This window comes from Candoia aspera, chromosome 14 (assembly GCF_035149785.1).
Source record: "Candoia aspera isolate rCanAsp1 chromosome 14, rCanAsp1.hap2, whole genome shotgun sequence".
Lineage (NCBI taxonomy): Eukaryota > Metazoa > Chordata > Lepidosauria > Squamata > Boidae > Candoia > Candoia aspera.
In genome coordinates, this window is record NC_086166.1 from 8,640,705 (window position 1) to 8,661,442 (window position 20,738).

General features: G+C 42.2%; 1 protein-coding gene across 1 annotated transcript in view; it reads left to right on the forward strand.

Moving 5' to 3' along the window:
- The window catches only part of SNX29 (sorting nexin 29), a 171,901-nt gene that overhangs the window by 96,520 nt on the left and 54,643 nt on the right, over positions 1 to 20,738 (forward strand). Inside the window, exon 19 of the mRNA XM_063314834.1 lies at positions 17,486 to 17,626. Within this exon, the coding sequence (XP_063170904.1) occupies positions 17,486 to 17,626 (141 nt within the window). The remainder of the gene's footprint in view (positions 1 to 17,485; positions 17,627 to 20,738) is intronic.

Sequence of the window (20,738 nt, forward strand, 5' to 3'; positions counted from 1 at the left end):
CCAGCCGGCTTCTGGCAAGGAAAATCAATGGGCAACCATGTGATCCGCTTAACGACCACGTGGTTAGCTTAATGGCCACAGTGATTTGCTTAACAGCTGTTACAAAAAAGGTCATAAAATGTGGTCGGATTCGCTTATTGACCACTTTGCTTAGCAAACAAAATTCTGGTCCCAATTGTGATCATTTAGCAAGGACTCCCCATAATAAGTTTACGGAGAGCTCTGTTGTATGTGGCCAAAGGTCTATCTAGCCCAGCTTCTTGTGCCCCGCTATGACTAAGAAGATACAATTGGAAAGCTCAGAAGCATAGAAAAAAGGGAGATTACTTTCTTCTAGTTTTGCTCCCCAGCAGCTGCTAATTAAGGCGATTTCCAATTCTGGATGTAATATAGCACCATTAGTGTTAATAGCAATTAATAGCTCAATTGTCCCTAAATCCTGCTTTAATCCATGCTCCTGCTTACAGTTCCAAGGGTTGTTTTTTTTTTTATCAATGTGCAACACTGTTTTAATCATCTTTTATGACCCTGCTTTTGGAAGGAAACAGGTTAGAAATTACCATGTTTGTGATCTTTGTGCTAGTGTTGAAAGATGGCTTTGCTGAGATAAAAAAGCTAATTCTTCATAATTAGTATTATAGCTGTGCTGAAGCAATAGGAGACAATGAAAGGAAGCATTTCTCATCACAGCTCAAATAGTCCAGCGTTCTGTTTGTTTTTCATTATTTTGAAATGGTTATTGCAGGGTGTTTCTTCCCACCCCCTCCAAAACTAGAACATTTTCAAAGGACTATAAATGCAGCCTTGCAGCTGTGTCAAAATGTAATTTGCATCTATTTTTCTTGCTTGCCACTTTAGAAGAGAACCTTAGAAAACCAATTCACCTTGGTTTTCTGTTGGTGCAGCCACAGAATATTTGGGGGGGGCAGAATCAAGAGATGCACCTGGTTCTTTTTCTGTAGCTAGATTCTCTTGCCTTTTATTTTTTGACATTCCAATCACTTTCATAAGAAGACTCCTAATTGGACTGTGTTGGGTTATTATCATCATGGGGGAGATATGTGGGTGAGCTCTGCATTTGCCCTCACTTTTGATGTAATGGTATGTGGGAAAGACCTTGGGAGATGGGGCGAAGAGATGCTGCCTAGGGAACGGTCAGATAAGAGAGGGCTTAGCCCACAGCTGCATAATGGGCGGAGAAAGAGGCTCAGAAGGGACCCTCCCTAGTTTCTCGGGCTGTGAAGGTGAAGGAGGAAGCATTGTACTTTCAGACTTGCAAGATTCTGCTATTGTAGCTTTACAGTAAAGTAGAATTAGTTTATCTGGTTGCATTTCCTGTCTAGTCTAACCTGTAAGGCTGATAGATGTGAGGAGGGAGCTGTTCCCCACTTTTGTGAACCCCCAAGTAAGCTTGTCTCAGACATCTTTACTTTCTTTTTTTGATTGCTGCATCCTTTTGTCTATTTGGTTGAAGACTTTTATGACACTGTAGGAAAAAAAAGTCACTGTATTGAGAAGGGAGTGGTAGAGGGAAAATGGTTACTCAGCAGAAAGCATGAGGAAGGGATTCAGAACAGTCCTGCCTTATCTTGGTGGGCTCTGCAGTTTCTGGACAGGCTTCCACAATTCTGTCAATACACCCTATAGCAATAAAGTAGCGTGGTGTCTGTTTCTTGACTTCCCTATCTCAAATTCCAGACACCTTCCTGCAATCCATTAGTTGAAGAAAGAGTCAGGAACAGTACTGTCCCCATATCTGAAGTGGCTCCATTTTGCAGCAGCTCCTGTCTCTAAGTGCAATGGCCAGGCTGAGGAATAAACCAAAATCAACTCTCCTGTCTAGTTCAGATGACACACCAAAATCTCAGGTAAAGATGCCTTTTGCAATCCATGGTTATAATTGGGTGGTTTGGATCTGGTTTTCCATAGCACACTTACCCCTATGGACCCCATCTGAGAACTCTCTCTTTACACTAAGCATGTTTCTGTAAGGGTAAATAGGCAACAACAGCATGGTTATCATTGCTACAGAATGGTGGGTAAGTTTGCATTATGTGATGGTTTATTTCTAAAAGAGCTTGAAAATCCACTGCAGGTGAGTCTGTTTCTTCCTGCCCAGATATCTGTTTATCCATTTGCATAGGTTAAATGATGAGATCTCTTTGTGAAATAATCAGCATGAAGCACTGCTGAGTCATGGAGGTGAAGACCAGGGAACTAGAATCAAGAAAAGCATCTGAGGTTCAAGAAGAGAATCAAAGTTAAGCTTGAACAGGAAGCCAAGTTTTCCTCTCTAGAAGGGACTTCATCTTCATCCTGGATGAGTTTGCCCCAGCGTGAGAGTATAGATCAGTGTATCTCAGCCTTGGCAACTTCAAGCCGTGTGGACTTCAACTCCCAGAATTCCCCAGCCAGCATGGCTGGCTGGGGAATTCTGGGAGTTGAAGTCCACACGGCTTGAAGTTGCCAAGGCTGAGATACACTGGTATAGACTGTCCTGAAAGATACTCCAATTTGCAGTTTGATAGGCTTCCACATGGAGCAGAAACTTGAAGATCCAGTTGTAGGATGATATATTCTCCATTTTACTTTGTTGTTGTTTTTACTGAGGAGAGCAAAATTCACAAGGGAAATATCCCTTCTGAAGTTGAGATTTTAAGTATTTATTGAGTGGATGAAAGCCACAATATATTGATATCATGGCGTGCTCTGAGAACATGGGATGGAATAACTAATATGAACACATGCTACAAAAAACAAAACAAAAACCCTGGCATGGATTTGACTCCAAATCTGGTAAAATTCAGTCTCTTTTAAATCTATACTTTATGAGTTTGTATGTTCTGTGCAGCCTCACTTAAATTTTGAACCTCTAACTAGTTGGACATAACTAGCTGCTAAATACAAGTTCACAGGGCTGAGATAAACCTTCAGATTAGCAACAATTATGTAGCAAAAAATGTTGTGGTAAGCTACCAGAACATATCTTGCAAGACTTTGGCTAATGTCTGATTAAATCTATGCTGTTTTTGATTATTCTGAGCCACCCAGAGTCAGTTGGAGTTGGGCAGCATCAACGCTAAATAAATAAAGAGAAAAAAAGAAAACAAAATGAAACCCTAGTGGGCATTCATCCAACATTATATTTTATCATGGTTTTGTTTTGCTTAATGGCTTGAAACCACTGAGCCAAAATATTAAATGAATGAAAAGAGGAGATTTCCAAGTCTGTAACAAACTTTTCCCAGTTTGGATAAAGCAGGGGACAGCATTATGGAGAGCTCTTTAATGTCTTTTAATTTTCCCTGCTGGTTGAACTGCCAGATTTTTAAGATTAATTTGTTTTTTATTGGTGTATCTTTATTGCTTGAAAATAGCCCTCTAATCCACATTGCCATGTTTTATTGCTCTTTGAAACACAGTACCGTCGTTTACATGTAAATTGTCATCAGATGAGTACCATTACCGTTCTCACCCCACATAGATATTAGTATATTTTATTTTGTGTGTGTATCTTGGCCTCTTCGTAGATAGCTCATTAGGGGAATTGGCTGGCCCTGCTGTTAAGCAGCGTATGAACAGTTGAAGCCTGTTGTGAAATGAGAGAGGAATCTAAGCCAGTGGAACCAGCAGAAGGGGCAGGTGATAGACTTGAACCATCTTCAGTCTTCTGGCGTGGAAAATAAACAAGGGGACAAACAGTGTCCTGCAGGAGCTCAGTTTCTCGTTGACCTGAATATCTATATGCTGGTTGCCACTCATCTGCTTTCCTACAAGTGGATTGGCCAGGATTAGCTAAGTAAGACCTCCCAAGCCCAAGTCATACTTGGCCTCCATGGCTAAGAATTTGTGGTTCGGGGTTTAAAGATTCTAAGTGAGTTCCTTTGGCACTGAGCAACTTTCTTTGTGGGGAGTTGAAACCGTGTTTACATCCTGAATGAAGGCCAAATGTTTTGTATGAATCAATGGTTGCATAAGCTCATCATTCAGATCACATTAAGGAAGAAGATTAAGTAGATTACAGCAGATAACTAAGGTCAGGGCCTTCTTTTGGGTCATCAATATTTTCCTCTAATACCCCCTTTCTGTATTTTGTACACTGATCCTTCCTACACCGTCCTCCAATTTTGAGCCTGTGTGATATATTGCCCACAAAGGCATCACCTCGTACCCTATGTGGTTATTTATGCTGCGTCAATCAGTATTTCCTTTCTTCCTCTTTTTGAAGTCTGTATCTCAACTCCTGGCACTTTTCTCAATCTCATTAGGAATGCTTTTCTGCCCACCCTTGTTTCAGCACATGGGCGGTTTTGCCTCTTGAAAAATGTTCTCACCCAAAAGGAGGAAAAACTCATAGAATCAGCAGTTCTTATGCAGTGGGGAGCCTGTCTGGATCGTCTTCTACAATACCAGTGTCTTGGTAACTGAATCTGCCTCACTGAATGAGCTTCACTTGCCAACTGCTGGTTATGAAGATAAATGGTTATGAAGGGCAGGAAATGGCCACTTGGTGAGGAAGGACTCCTTGGAATAGGAGGCCTGTCGCCATAATTTTTGAGGCAATTCTGTAATAGACATGGGACAAAGGTGACATCTAGCTTGACAGGGAGCTTGGTTTCTGTGTCCGTAATGTGGCTCGGTCTGTTGTTGCTGGTTAGTAGCTGTTTCAGATTAGGTGGCTATCATTAAGCAAGTATAGCCATGAAGCTCTGGAAAATCACAGAATCAAAGCTGTGAAATCTCAGAGAGATTTCTGAAGGCCATCCCAGAAAGCCATCAGAGAGAGAGCTAAGAATACATCAGCAACTGGAATGACGGATGCAGAAAAATAGTTGTTTGCTACGACTGCTCACCTGTTTGGGCATGTGCTGATTCTCAGAAATAATGTGTTGGATTGATCTATTTAACCACCATTGCTGCAATATAATGAGGGTGAGGAAGGCCAGTATACTAGATGGCTCATTCAGCTTTTCTGTGCTAAAAATTGGTTTAAGCAGGGCCAGGGAAGAGTGACCATGGCTTAGTGGAAAAGTACATACTTTTCTTGTGAAAGTCCAGGTTCAATTCTGTTACAGGTAGTCCTCGCTTAAGGACCACAATTGGGACTGGAATTTTGGTTGCTAAGTGAAATGGTCATTAAGCAAATCTGACCCGATTTTACAACCTTTTTTTTGCGGTGGTTGTTAAGCGAACCACTGCAGGCATTAAGCAGACCAGTGGCCGTTAAGTGAATCATGCAGTTCCCCGTTGATTTTGCTTGCCAGAAGCTGGCTGGGGAGGTAGAAAATGGTGATCACGTGACCACAGGATGCTACGACAGTCATAAATGTGAACCAGCTGCCAAGCACCCAGATTGTGATCACGTGACCGCAGGGACGCTGCAACAGTTGTAAGTATGAGAACTGGTCATAAGTCATTTTTTTTCAGCACCGTCATAGGTCCAAACCATCACTAAACAAATGCGTGTTAAGCAAGGACTACCTGTATTTTTTTTTCTTCAGCTAAGAATCAGGTAGTAAATGAAGGGGAAGAAGCTCTTTTCAAGACTCCCAGGAGCTGCTGCTGATGAGAAAAGACAATACTGGATTAGCTAGACAAATAGTCTACGTTTTATTTGCCCTTTACGGTCTCAGGAGTTTTGGACTATACTTCTAATAGAGAAATGATGCAATTAGAAGACACCAGTATTATAAACGATACTATAATGGATTTGCACAGTAGACAGGCCCATCATGTGGTTTGCATGATGTTCTGACTTGGTCTGTGAATACACAATGTTTTGCTTTAAGAATTAAGAATTAAGTCCCAATATGTTGCTGGTTTGCTAATTGTGGCCTAGTATAACAAGGGTTTGGGGTTGTTTTTGCATCCCATCCAAGCCTCTTACCAGAGGTAGATGGCAAGAGGAGAAATAAACCAGGATGCTTTAATTACTTGGTTCATCCAGAAGGCTGAGTCTGCATCCTTATTTCACACTAAGCCATGTTTTCATAACTATGGTGTATTGAATAAACCACAGTTGGCTAAATTCACCCAGCGCACTAAGCCATAAACTTTGGTTTACCAATTATCGTGGAGGATGAGTTCACATAACAGGTGTGTGTTATGTCAATTTACGCAAAAACAGATTACTACTTTACATATTGCATGATCCAGGCCAATATCTCCCTTATGCCTCAAACCATGACTTAGAGTGTTGTGTGAATGTGAACTTTTTAAAAAAAACATATCCAGTCTTATATGTTTCTTTCTTTATGAAACAGCTGCTACCTTCTTCCAGATTTTCTTCATATCACTCTTAGTAGCTTTTAATTACAATTGTACCCCTACTTTTCCTCCAGAAAGCATAAAACAAGTGGCAGGTCTTCTCAATAAATCTGGTTTAGGTTGAGAAAAACAACTCTCCCAGCGTGGTCCATAGCAGGAAATCAAATCACTCCAATTATTGTCCAACAGCTTTTCCAACCTTCCTTGGCTGTTCTGCCTAGGGGTGATGGGAAATGAAGAGCAAAACATCTAGAACAATTGCTGGCTGGGGTATTCTGGGAGTTGAAGTCCACACATCTTAAAATGGCTAAGGTTGAGAAACTACCCTGGAACCACTCCAATCCATCTTTGCTACTGATACTACTCTGAGATCTGCCCAACTGATTCACTAACATCTGAAACATTTAAACCAGCCTTCTTCATATTTGGTATCCTCCAGATGTTTTGAACTTCAGTTCCCCAATGGAGCATCCAATGGAGCATCCCAGATTAAGGGAAAGTTGGGTGACCAAAATAAAGTTGTCTTCTTTTTTTATCAGCTCATTTCTTTTACTTAAACATTTGATCATTCTTTCCATGCTTCCGTACCTCATAATGCACAAGCTGCCTTTTTACCTTCCTAATCAGAATTTTAAACACAAATCCTGTCTTTTTTTTTTAACACACTCCACCACTGAGAAAATCATAGTGCTGGTGAATCATGGAGTTCAGTGTTGCATATTAAGCCATAACCTGTTGTTAAGTAATTAAGGATCCCAATACACTGTAATTTAATTTTTAAGAGATGATAGAAATATTTATTCATTTCTCATGTAAGGCACTCAGGGTTTTACCTGGTCGTTTTTGAAAAAGAAAACCAAGGAAGAGTAAGGATCATTTTAAAACTATGCTTTTTTTTTAATGAGCTTCACCTTGGACCTTTAGCCCCAGTACAATTAAATATTGGAAAGCATAGTCCATTTTTTTATCTCAATAGAATAAAGAAGTTGAGATAATCTTCATTATCTCAACAGAAAGTACTAATTCTAAGTGATGATATTTCAGATTGCAGTCCTGTACCTGTTGACCTGGGAACGAGTCCCAGTGTATTCAATGAGACAACTGCATAGATTTGGAGTTGCAGTATATTGAATAGCTAACTTACTTGGAAGATATTGTAGGATGCATTGGAACTGAAGTTAGGGAGAATGACCAGAATGTCTGAGGCTGGTATGATTGACATTTATGGGAGAAGAAATGTATGATATAATATTATGAGGTAAAAAAGAAAACTCAGCAGGAATTCTCATGAGAATGAAGGTTGGTGGTTCAAAGAAGAATAAATGTTTTCAAGGAGAAGTGATTCACAAGGTCTGCCAAGGAGACTCTGCCATGATACAGATGGAAGTGTTGAGTGGTGCCACTAATAAAAAACACTCCTTTGGGTTGTGGGAAACTTTGTCAAAGAGGCATACAGAAAAGAATACATATACCAGTTGGGTACAAAAACAGTGTGCTCTGGAGCTCTTTGCTGTGATAGAGGGAGTACCATCTGATATAAAAGAATATATAAATGAATCATATAATCTCCAGGAAAATAGTATTTATGTAAGCCAAATAAAGAACATGATTGCTTCTGGCAAGAGAGTGACACTGGTACTGGGCCAGTGAACTCAAGGACCAAGAATGTAATATGTCGAAGTCATAAGTTCAGTAGCAAAGCCCCAGTAAATGATGACTATTGGGGGAAAAAAAAGCAACACTAGGAAATAATATGCAGAGATTTCAAAATATAGGAACATGATTTTCAGTGGGAAAATATGTGGTTGAAAGGACTGAAATTCGCATTAAGTTATAAATTAAAAGAGAACTTTTATAAAATGATGTGCCATTGGTATATGACACCAGAAAAAGTTTCTAGAATGTATAAAGGTATCTCAAATCTATGTTGGAAATGTGGAAACCATGAAGGGTCATTCTGTCATACTTGATGGACTTGTAAAAAAGCTAGAAAAAATTGGGTTCACATACATGCAGTAGTACAAAGAATTTTCAAGATTAATATTCAACTGAAACCAGACATTTTCTTGTTGGACTAATGGACAGACTTATGGATGATTGCTTTTGTACAAAGTAACTGCAGTGATATTATTATGTGCACAAAGATGGAAAGACTCTGAAATACCCACAATGGAGGAATGGTTGGTGCAGATGACAGAATTTGCAGAGATGGCAAATTGACTTGCTTGATTAGAAGAAGACGACAACCACATTTGTCAGTGACTGGAAACCCCTTATGGACTTTTTGCTGAAAACGGAAAAAGATGAATTTGTGATTTATGGGTTTGATGATTACAAAAAATAGAATATGGAAGGAAGGGAGTCCTGATAAAACCTTAAAGAGAGGGGATAAAATAGAAATGCATTTATAACTGCTGTAAAGAAGATTGGAAACCACTTCTTTATATCCTTTTTCTTTTCTTTCCTTGTTTTTTTCCCTTTCTTTTCCCTTTACTTATTACTTTTCCTTTCCTTTTTCTTTAAATTTGCATGGTTTTTACTTTGTAAAAAACGTCTTTAATAAAAATTAATTGAAAAAAAATATAGGGACATGATTTTAACTGGAATTATCTTAGCTCAGCAACGGGGACATTGACACAAATAATATCCACAAGGATATTTTACAGTTTGGGGAGAGAGTGATGTTAGCTCGGGTAAACTGTTCATAACTGACAAACATAAGCATGAATTATTAAGTGATAATTAGATTTTTAAAAGGAAAGGGAACCTATACGGCAAATGTTTTGGCTGTTTGAAATGGAAAGCTCATTCCCTCAGATTTTATAGGCAATTAGTTTTATAAGTTTTGGGATAGAAATGCAATTTGATAGAAGTGTGAGCACCAATCTTTTGATACTGCTCTAGCCTGTTTAAATCTGAAATAGGTGATCTTTTAGTAAAACGAGGAAAGAAGTGTCCTCCCTGCCGCAGAAAATGAATTAAAAAGAAATATTAGGTGTCTAAGACCCGAGGAGACACAAGTCCCAGGGACACTCTGAAATCTCTAAATGTGTCTGGTGACCGATAAGCTAATGGCTTAGCTAGAACAATCACATTGGCAGATTTTTTAAATACAGAGCAATAGGGTCACATTACACGTTTAAAAAGGGGGTAGGTGGCTGTAAAAAAGGGAGGGTGCTTATAATGGGGAAGCTTATGCCTTTAAAAAAAGGGTCAGTTGGTTAAGTTTGCAATAAATCTAAAGAAAGCCATTTTCTCCCATCCCTAACGGTAGCTTGCAGGCTTGCTGTGTAGAGGGTATTTATGACATCGTTACAAACATTGGGGAATGGCATCATTTTGGTGACTTAAGGACAGCCTTTAATTCCTGCGTGAGCCGTTGGGCAAGACCACGTCATCCATATAGACATCTGGAGTGTCAGCACCAATTCATTCGAGCATTCACACAATAACAGTCAGGAGACCGAGATCCTTTAACTGTCTAATGAAGCGAAATGAATAGGACAGAGGTAAAGCTGCAAATGGAGAGTTCCCGCTCAAACCTTCATCTAAAACTACATTCCCTTGTCTACCACCCTTTCCCACGAAAGTAAGTCACCCCCCTTCCCACCCAGGTGGTGTTGCTGGTGTATCTCTAACAACTGGCCTTGATGTGAACCATCATAAATCTGTAGCCATAATAACGCAATTCACACTCCAACTTCACACCCCCTCCCACCCGGCGACAGAGAGTCTGCCCCATTGATAAGGAAACGGTGGAAGATGCTCCGATAAGGGGTTCTGTGAACCCTTTGATCGGAGGGATCTGACATGGAGATTCTCTTTTTTTTTTCCCCCAGCAGCAATCGGTCTCCTATAGTGGTCATGTTAGTTGTGGTTTGTCCTGACGTAAAATGGCATTCTACAAAGATGGCAGTCCTGGGAACACAAGTTGCCAACTCTTGATTTGTGGGGAGAGCTGACTATCTCATGGGAGATAAAGGTCAAAACTGGTTTGGCAAACAAGTTCATTTCAAGCCCGGTCTCTCTACCAGTGGTACCTGTACAGGTAGTCCTTGCTTAGCAACCATTTGTTTTAACGGCCGTTCGAAGTTACGACGGCACTGAAAACTGTGACGTATGACCGGTTCTTGCACTTACAATCACCACAGTGTCCCTGTGGTCATGTGATCAAAATTTTGGGGCTTTGCAACTGGCTTGCACTTCTGATGGTTGCAGTGTCCTGGGGTCACATGATTGCCATTTGCAATCTTCCCAGCTGGCTTCCGACAAGCAGAATCAATGGGGGAAGCTGGATTCACGTAACAACCGTGGCAAAAAAGGTAATAAAATTGGGCACGACTGACTTAACGACCACATTGCTTAGTGATGGAAGTTCCGGTCCTAGTTGTGGTCGTTAAGCGAGGACTACCTGTATCTTTGGGGATATGCATAAGTACTTTAGATGGGACATCACTCCATCTGCACAGTGAGGAGGAGCCCATGAGAGGAAACATCAGAAGAAAGCTGCCGGATTCCAGTCAAGTGAGCTGAGTCAAGGAAATTCAGTATCTCAACAAAGGTTCCATCAAGTCTAGGCCAGGAACTAGAAATTTTGAGTAAGGAGCCAAAACACAACAAGCTAACTCTTTGTATTGCCTCTCTCTCTCCTTACTGGATTGGTTTGGGGGAGGGAAAGACTGTCCCCCCTCCCCACGTAGCAAAACACAGCTGTCATGTTCCCCGTTGCAAGGCATAAGTGCATCGCAACGGGGAACATGCACATCAGGAAAGAGGAAGGGATAACCATTATCCTTTAAACACACACATCATCCCTTAAGCACCCAAACCCATACATAAATCAGCAGGACAATAGAAGCGCACCTCGGACAGGATCTGGAAACCATTAACAGATCGGGGGAACTCCCACCCATTACCCCGGGGGACGCACCTGCACCGGACGAAGGCAAGGAGACAAAGGGGAACGTCGGAGATCGCCCGAATCACCCATCATCGGACCCATACCAACGCTAATCACCCATCCGGACCTGGCTTGGGGGACAATAGGGGGTGGAGGAGAACAAGGTCCGCCACCGGGGTATAAACGGGAGACCCTGATACCACACCCGCATTCCCGTCTTTTTCTCCGTATGCATTCTGCTTCAATAAACCCGGAAATCCTTAAACCCTTTAAGTGAGTCCGTGTCTTATTCGGAGCAAGGCTACCCTGACAACAGCTTCAGTCCCAGTTAGCTCTTACTACAATCACTATAGTACTGGCAATGGTATTATTGCCATTTTTTTATGACCTTAAAAACTTACTATGGTCGAGAAATATAAGCAAGATTGCCTATCAGCATATATATGTTCTTCTGGGGGAAAATGGGCTTTTTATTTCTACCCTCATGGGATCCAGGTGGTTGAGAGAATGATTTATAAGGCTTCGGGTATGAAAGATTGAAAACCACAGTGTTGAAGTACAAAATCTTTCAGAGCAGTGATGTTCATCCATAATAATTTAGAATAGTTTTGTGCAACCGGGTGCTGGCTAAGAAATACAGTTGTTAAAGTTGGAAGCTTCAACCCCACACATGGATTTGAACGCACGTGCAGAAACACGGGGCCTTTTAACCTTTCAATTAAACTGCACCACCCACACCAATGTTGTGTTCCACCATTCCTCATTTCCCCTCCAAAGAGAATTGAATTTCTGAATCTGCCAAATTGTTGAGGAGATGTTAGTGTTTTGTTCAGCTTCAAAATTAATAGCACAGACATATATGACAGCTGCATTTAGCAACTGGGGAATTTAAGCTGTCACGATTTAGAAGTTTGGGAGCACTTACACTACCATGAAATAATGATTTCCTGAACCTCTCTATAGAAAAAACAAATCACTAGCAATTTGAAATAAATTAAAACAGATTTCTATCATCAGCTCCTAATTAGGGTCTGCTCCTAAAGTTTGTGCTGCTTGATATCACTGGATAGTTCAGTGTCGGTATTGTGCTAAGCCATAACATGTTGTTTGATAGTTTGATTTTGCAAACTCTGTGAATCTATTATGATTCACTTAATCTGTATGAATCAGACAACTGTACAGTAACTTGTTCAAGATTTGTCTGTCTGTCGATCGTATGGCACATTCACATCGCAGTTCAATAGAATAAAAACACAGGAGATAAACAACAAGATGTAAAATACAGAGTATAAAATTATAGACATATGTCTAGATTACAAATATAATTCCCCTTTTTGGGAGAGATGGGCATTGATAGAAATTTGAAAAATAAATAAACAATTTTTTGCTTCATTTGTCACAGCCAGGAAATCGGCAAAATCTCCGTTATAGGCTCTGTTTTGGCACTCTGTCACTATATGTTGGATAGTTTGTTTTTCAAACCCACAGTCACTTGTTCAAGAAACCATGGTGTCATGTTCACTGTTTCAATGTGCACTGTACATCGTAATGTTTCACATGCCATGGCGCTGACACGCGTTTCTGTTTGGGAGGGAGCTGCTGGGAGACCTTGTGCTGTCTGTATCTGTGTTCATTTCAATGGAATGTGTCTGGGTTATGTGCTCTGCTCAAGGACTTTTCCTGCGGACTGTCAGAAGCCGTTAGGAGCACCTGGGATTGTGAGCTTGGGAAGATTCTACGGGGGGAGGGATTTCATTTGTACCGAGGGGTTTTTAGTTTGCATTTGGCACGCTTTTTCCATTCTCAGCTTTCTTTGTGATCCTGCATACTATTCTTTAATAAATCAGATATCTTTGTGATCCTGCTCATGAGTCTGATGGTGTTCTAGAATAGGCAGTCATTACACATGGTTTTTAAAATCTTGCATTGGTTTTAAGAAGATCCTTCTGGAATTGAGAGCATGCTCCTGTGAGATGGGGACAGCTGACTCTGTTGCTGTTGGAATGTAGTTTTAATGATAGCATCAGGAATAAATGTATACAGGAAGTCCTCACTTAACAACCACAATTGGGACTGGAATTTTGATTAAGTGAAGCAGTCATTAAGTGAATCTGACTAATTTTACAACCTATTTTGCAGTGGTTGTTAAGTGAATCACTGTGGGCATTAAGCAGACCACATCATTAAGCGAATCATATGGTTCCCCATTGATTTTGCTTGCCAGAAGCCAGCTGGGAAGGTCAAACATGGTGATCATGGGACCACAGGACACTGCAATGGTCATAAATGCAAACTGGTTGCCAAGTGCCCAAATCATGATCACACAGCCATGGGGACACTGCGATGGTTGTAAGTGTGAGGACTGGCCGTGAGTCGATTTTTTCAGCACCATTTTAAGTCCAAACTGTCACTAAACGAATGGTTGTTAAGCAAGGACTACTTGTAGATCCTTTATTGGTCTTATTCCCAAATAGGACAAAAGATTATTATGCCACATAATCTTCTTTCTGGTTTTGACAGGGTAATAACAGTGTTGTTGTTTATTCATTCAGTCGCTTCCGACTCTTCGTGACTTCATGGACCAGCCCACGCCAGAGCTTCCTGTCGGTCATCAACACCCCCAGCTCCCCCAGGGACAAGTCCGTCCCCTCTAGAATATCATCCATCCACCTTGCCCTTGGTCGGCCCCTCTTCCTTTTGCCCTCCACTCTCCCCAGCATCAGCATCTTCTCCAGGGTGTCCTGTCTTCTCATTATGTGGCCAAAGTATTTCAGTTTTGCCTTTAATATCGTTCCCTCAAGTGAGCAGTCTGGCTTTATTTCCTGGAGGATGGACTGGTTTGATCTTCTTGCAGTCCAAGGCACTCTCAGAATGTTCCTCCAACACCACAGTTCAAAAGCATCGATCTTCCTTCGCTCGGCCTTCCTTATGGTCCAGCTCTCGCAGCCATATGTTACTACGGGGAACACCATTGCTTTAACTATGCGGACCTTTGTTGTCAGTGTGATGTCTCTGCTCTTAACTATTTTATCGAGATTTGTCATTGCTCTTCTCCCAAGGATTAGGCGTCTTCTGATTTCCTGACTGCAGTCAGCATCTGCAGTAATCTTCGCACCTAGAAATACAAAGTCTTTCACTGCTTCTACATTTTCTCCCTCTATTTGCCAGTTATCAATCAAGCTGGTTGCCATAATCTTGGTTTTTTTGAGGTTTAGCTGCAGGCCAGCTTTTGCACTTTCTTCTTTCACCTTCATCATAAGGCTCCTCAGTTCCTCTTCGCTTTCAGCCATCAAAGTGGTATCATCTGCATATCTGAGATTGTTAATGTTTCTTCCAGAGATTTTAACTCCAGCCTTGGATTCCTCAAGCCCAGCATGTCGCATGACGTGTTCTGTGTACAAGTTGAATAGGTAGGGTGAGATGATATAGCCCTCCCGTACTCCTTTCCCAGTAATAACAGTACATACACTAAATATCTTGCTGTTGCTCTTACATTAACAGCACAAGCGGTTGAATTGAGTTAACTGATGGTAGACTTGATTGCACTTGGCATAATTACTCTTTATCTCCTGTATGTAAGATCCGTATATTCTACATGTCCGTTGCTCAGTGGACGTGGCAATTTGTGGTGGATGCCGTATATTCTTTTGTCTCCTTGGTTTTTGTTTTTATGAAAGGTCTGTGGACCAAAATGTGAGGAAAATTCTGAATATATATGTATGCCTGCCTGTCTGTTGCAGCTGAAAGATTTCAGGAAGCATTTCTCACTGGGCAAAAACAAAAGAAATGCTGCTCCTGACATGATACCCAGCATCTATCGTTTTTAGAAGTAAATGGAAATAAAGCTGTTTTGCACTGAGCAAGTCCATGTTACTTCCTTGACAACAGCATGGAAGTGGTTTGCTATTGTCTTCTGGGATTTCTTCCCCTGAGTTCCCTGTGAAACCCCTAGCACTAAGCTTTCCAAGTGCTTTTTCATCTAAGTTCTAACCAGGTCCAATTTTGCTTCTGGATCACCCAGGTTCAGCTATATGCTGTCACCTGCTGAGTCCAATAACAGTATTTCTAGCTGAAATGGGCTCTTTGAGTAATAGGGACCACCTCTTTAGTGAGTTAAATAGCTTAAAGGCCTTGTCATCTAGCAGGCTAATTCGCTAGCAGAGCGGCTCGTAGAAGGGACCTGTGATTGCTTCAGTCGGCTGATGGTCTTCTTTTCATCCGTCCTTCAGTTGAACCAAAACATGCCTGTCATTTCATTTTTCGGTGGTAGAGTCCGTCCCGAAGGGGAATGATCAAAGAATGAATTTTGGAAACTTCTTTTGCAGCGTCCCGGCCACATAACGGCACTCTCCTGCTGCCTAGAGATCCTGGCAGTTGAACCCTAGCCCATCCACAGAGCACCTGGTTAGGGAAGGATGCTGCAGCGCTGCTGTTGCCTAGTTGCAGTTCTTTTCTTCGCCATGGGCTTCTCTGAGGAGCCGCTGCAGCATTTCTCCATGCACCGCCCTTCACTGTCATCAAATAGTGGGGCTGCCCTTGAGGAGCATTCGGAAGCTTCAGCTGGTGCAGAATGTAGCTGCCCGGGTGGTAAATAGTGTCGGCTATTTGGCACATGTAACACCACTACTGCAGGAGGTGCACTGGTTGCCAGTGTGTTTCCAGGTGCAATTCAAGGTGCTGGTTGTTGCCTTTAAAGCCCTCCATGGCTTGGGACCGGGTCACCTGAGGGACCGTCTTCTCCCAGTTGTTTCTACCCGTCCAGTCCGGTCCGGCAGGATGGGCATACTCCGAGTCCCGTCAGCCAAGGAATGTCAGTTGGCAGGGACCAGGAAGCGTGCCTTTTCTGCTGTGGTGTCTGCCCTCTGGAACATCCTCCTTCCTGAGACCAGGACGGCCCCGACCCTTTTGGCTTTTTGGAAGTCCTTGAAGACCTGGCTTTGTGCCTGGGCCTGGGGCCCCAAGTGGGCAAACGGTCCTGTTTCATGGCTGTGCTGACACTGATGGATATTAATATCTCTTTGCTGTATTTATAGTTAATTTTTTTGTATTGTTTTAATTGGTTGACTGTTTTTTTATTAGTGTTAGCTGCTCAGAGTCACTGGTCTAAGATGGGCGGCTTTATTTATTTAATTTTCTATTCCGCCTTTATTATTATTTTTATAAATAACTCAAAGCGGGGAACATACCTAATACGCCTTCCTCCTCCTCTTTTCTCCACAACAACAACCCTGTGAGGTGAGTTGGGCTGAGAGAGAGGGACTGGCCCACGGTCACCCAGCCTAAGGCGGGACTAGAACTCACAGACTCCTGGTTTCTGTTGCCTTAACCACTCTATAAATTGAATGAATTAATGAATAAATAAATAAATAAGATAGTGTTTAACCAATTTGAAACTGTTTCGCTCTATTATATTGGAGGATTGCCTTATCCTTTGCACAGCATCCTGCCCAGTTCTGTGCATATTTGCATTCTTTTCTGAGCTATATATTTTCATATTCACCGGGGTTTGCAGCATATTTTTTCTTAAATTTTGTACTGTAAGTAGTGTTGCACTTTCTCTATCCAAATGCAGCATTTCTAAGAACATGTGCACAGGCCCTGTTCAGTTTTAGCTTGGTGGGTTTCATGAACCCTGCCATTGTGGTTTTGGAACCAATGGCCCAGTATGTTGCCATGGCCTGGCCTTTTGTAGTTCATTCAGTAAATCAAGCTTAGACCAAACTTAGCTTAGCACAATATGAGAACACAATAATGGTGATGCTTTATAACAGCCATTGTTGTTAGCTGGTCCAGCTTGGGAGTATGTTTTTGAGTGCTAGCTTCTGCCAAACATGGGCAGAAGTGTATTAATACAGTCCTGAATTTCTCAAGAGGTATTTTGATAGCTGCTATGGGAAAAATGTTGCCAGATCACTATCCTTTTTCATCTAAGGCAGCCTTTCTCAACCTTTTGACCCTGGAGGAACCCTTGAAATATTTTCCAGGCCTCGGGGAACCCCTGCACATTCAGGCTCAAAGATAGGCCAGAAGTTGCAAAATTATTATATTCGTTTCATGGGTAGGCCTGTCTAGATGCATTAACAGTGTTCTTAAACTAAAAACAAAGAATGAAAACAAAGAATGAAACTTATGTCTTTCATGTGAAGTTGCCCGAATTTGAAATAATGTTTTATTTCAAATATATAAAATGTGATCTCCCAGGGAACCCCTAGTGGCCTCTTGCAGTACCCTGGGGTACCACAGAACCCTGATCTAAGGTCTAGATTGCCATGCTTTTGGATAAAACCAATTGATTCCCCATTTCTCTATTTCTAACAGGTATATATCAGGATAAAAGACGATGAGTGGAATGTTTATCGGAGGTACACGGAATTCAGGGGGCTACACCACAAGTTACAGATGAAGTATCACCAAGTACGAAGTTTTAACTTCCCACCAAAGAAGGCTATTGGAAACAAGGTAAAAGAATAATTGCTTTGAGAAGAAAAATGTCTTTGGAAATTGAGATGTGTATTTACTGGATCGCACTGTTTTACTGTCAGCCGTGGAAGGTTCCTGGGCAACTCTGGGTAGGTCCCTCCCTCAGCCCTAGAGCTAGTGTGGTGTAGCAGTGAAGGCCCTGGAGTAGGAGTGGGGAGACCCAGGTTCAGATCCATCCTCCGCCATGAAAGGTTCCTGGGAGACTCTGTCAGCCCAATCTACCTTACCAAATTGTTTCTCTGGGAATCAAATGAATGAGATCTCCGGAGACGCTTCCTTTGGCTCCTAAAGGAAAGGCATGGTGATGCTGGTGCTGATAACAGGGAATACACAAGACCATTGCTTCCTCCAGAAGAGAGGGAGAGGAAGAAAGGAAAATAATAAATTTCCTATCCTCCTAGGTAGTCCTCCATCCAGGGATAGTCATTCCTCCGTTTCTCTTATGCACACCCAAGCCCATTCAATGAATATAAGGTGGTCCTTTATCATCAGTCTAAATGTTCTGCATCCCCATTTCTGAATCTCCTTTATCACTTTCAGTTCAGGCATATTTTTTCACACGGGCTGCACGCTTTTAAAACTCTTCTGCAGCTTTCCTCGTCTCATTAGTCCTTGTTAGGAGATCATTTTCACAATTTTCCTCCAAGGCTTTACCGTTGAAAGATCGGTGTCTGTCTCTCTCTTTGAGTCCAAGGTCCATTAAAAAACTTGCGACTCACATCTGCAATCCAGAGCCCAATGAAGATTTTTAAAGAAATCTAAATCTTTAGAAAGCGGCAAGTTACAGAGAGAAGCAGAATAAATTCCATTTTTGATACCCCTGCCTTTCCTTTTCATGCCAAACAAGCGAACACTGCTGCTTTTTGCTGCAACTTGGCTGCGGTCAAGATCAGCCCTGGAAGAATCCGAGCATTTATATTGACATTTTTCTTCCTTCACTTGTGGCACTAGAAAACACAGCCATCCAGGGAAACTTACTGTGTGGAGGCGCAGCACTTGGAAGTGGGTTGCCCCAAGGCCTTTGGGGAAGAACGCTGAAGTGGGAGGCTGTGGTTGGGAGCTTGTCTCATTTATGGTCTTTCCCTAAGCTTTGGGTTGGTGCTCTAGGAAACACTGTGTTGGCTTCGGAAAAGCCATAGGCCTGATCTAGCAGGGCCCTTCTGAAAGCTATAAAGAGGAGACAGTCATGGGTGTTCGGAGGGGGCAAGTGAGGCCACACATGTTATAATGTCATCACTCAAATGATGTGATTCACATGATGTCATGGTGCACATAATATCACCATGCCTTCTACTGGATGTCTATGGAGCTAGATGGATAGTTATTCAGAACTGTCCATTTTCAGCAATTGCTACCTGTGGCTCTCCATATGAATTTTACTTGGGACAGTAGAGATAGTCCTCACTTAACAACCGTTGGTTTACAATCGGTCCTCACACTTATGACCGTCACAGCGTCCCTGTGGTCATATGATCACAATTTGGGTCCTTGGCAACCAGTTCGCATTCATGGCTTTCGCAGCATCCCGTGGTCATGTGTTCGCCATTTTCGACCTTCCCGGCCAGCTTCTGGCAAGGAAAATCAATTTGGAACCACATGATTCGCTTAATGAGCACGTGGTTTGCTTAACGGTCACAGTGATTCGCTTAATGATCGCCTCAAAAAAGGTCATAAAGCCGGGTCAGATTTGCTTAATGACCGCTTTGCTTAGCAACTGAAATTCCGGTCCCAATTGTGGTCGCTAAGTGAGAACTACCTGTACCTTTTTTCAAGTTACTGTGGTCCATCAGGTATTCGATGACTTCAAGTAACAGGGACCTGCTTTTGTGGGGAAAAAGGAGGAATATACTTTTATACTGTACAAAGAAGTGTGTGTACGTGTCCAGTATAGAAATCATCTGAGCTGTGCTGAACAACTTCTTCAGGAGTGCCTTGTGAATTTTGCTCTGGGGCCCAGCAACGTTGCCTCTGATTCGATTTGTGTTCTTCCAGCCAGAACCTTGGGGCACAGACCTTAGTAGAGATTGAACATTGGGCTTTCTCAGCATGGCAATTTAGATGAATTTACCAGCACTGCTGTTCTGAGTCCTGCTTTTCACATTTCAAGTTGGTCTGTGGATATTTACGCATTGCACACTGTAATCAGCTCATGTCGCTGGGAGTAGAACAGCTTGTCAGAACAATGGCCTATGTGCATCTGAATATATTCTTAGCATGCAAAGAAGCTGTTCAAAGTTATTCCATCTCTAGGCTGCTAAAGCACAGCCACCTGACCAGAATTCTTTTGCTGGTTCCTTCAGTTCTAGCAACTTATTCTCCTGGTCATGGGCTGCCTGGCTTTTCTTGTCATTCTCTCTTTTTTCTCTTTTTATGGAAGATGCCAGGAATTGAACCTGGAATACTTTGCTGCAAACTAGGGTATCTAACTGAACTGTGGCCCCTTCTGGGTTAAGGATAACAGGTGGTGGCGCTCTCAAAGGTCATCTTATAGAACACCGTTGGAGTCAACTCCAGTCTTTTTGCAGGCAGATCTAAGTCAAGATGAGTTGCAGTTCTTGAAGAGGTTGGACTGCATCTCCTGGTGTCCACCTTACCAGCAAGATCTTGGCAGAATTTCCCAGATGCTGACTTGGCATAGTCAAGTTGTACTTGGCTTAAGGCACTTTTTTTTTTATGCCTTCGAGTCAGTGTTGACTCCTGGTGAATGCCTGGACGAGTCCCTGCAGTTTTCTTGGCAAGATTTTTCAGAAGTGTTTGCCATTGCCTCCTTCCCAGGGCTGGGAGAGAGTGACTGGCCCAAGGTCCCCCAGCTGGCTTTGTGCCTAAGGCGGGACTGGAACTCACGGACTCCTGGTCTCTAGCCTGGTACCTTAACCTCTACACCGAACTGGCTCTCAAGTATGTGATTCCTTCCTTCCTTCCTTCCTTCCTTCCTTCCTTCCTTCCTTCCTTCCTTCCTTCCTTCCTTCCTTCCTTCCTTCCTTCCTTCCTTCCTTCCTTCCTTCCTTCCTTCCTTCCTTCCTTCCTTCCTTCCTTCCTTCCTTCCTTCCTTTTTCTTGGCAAGGTTTTTCAGAAGTGGCTTGCCATCACC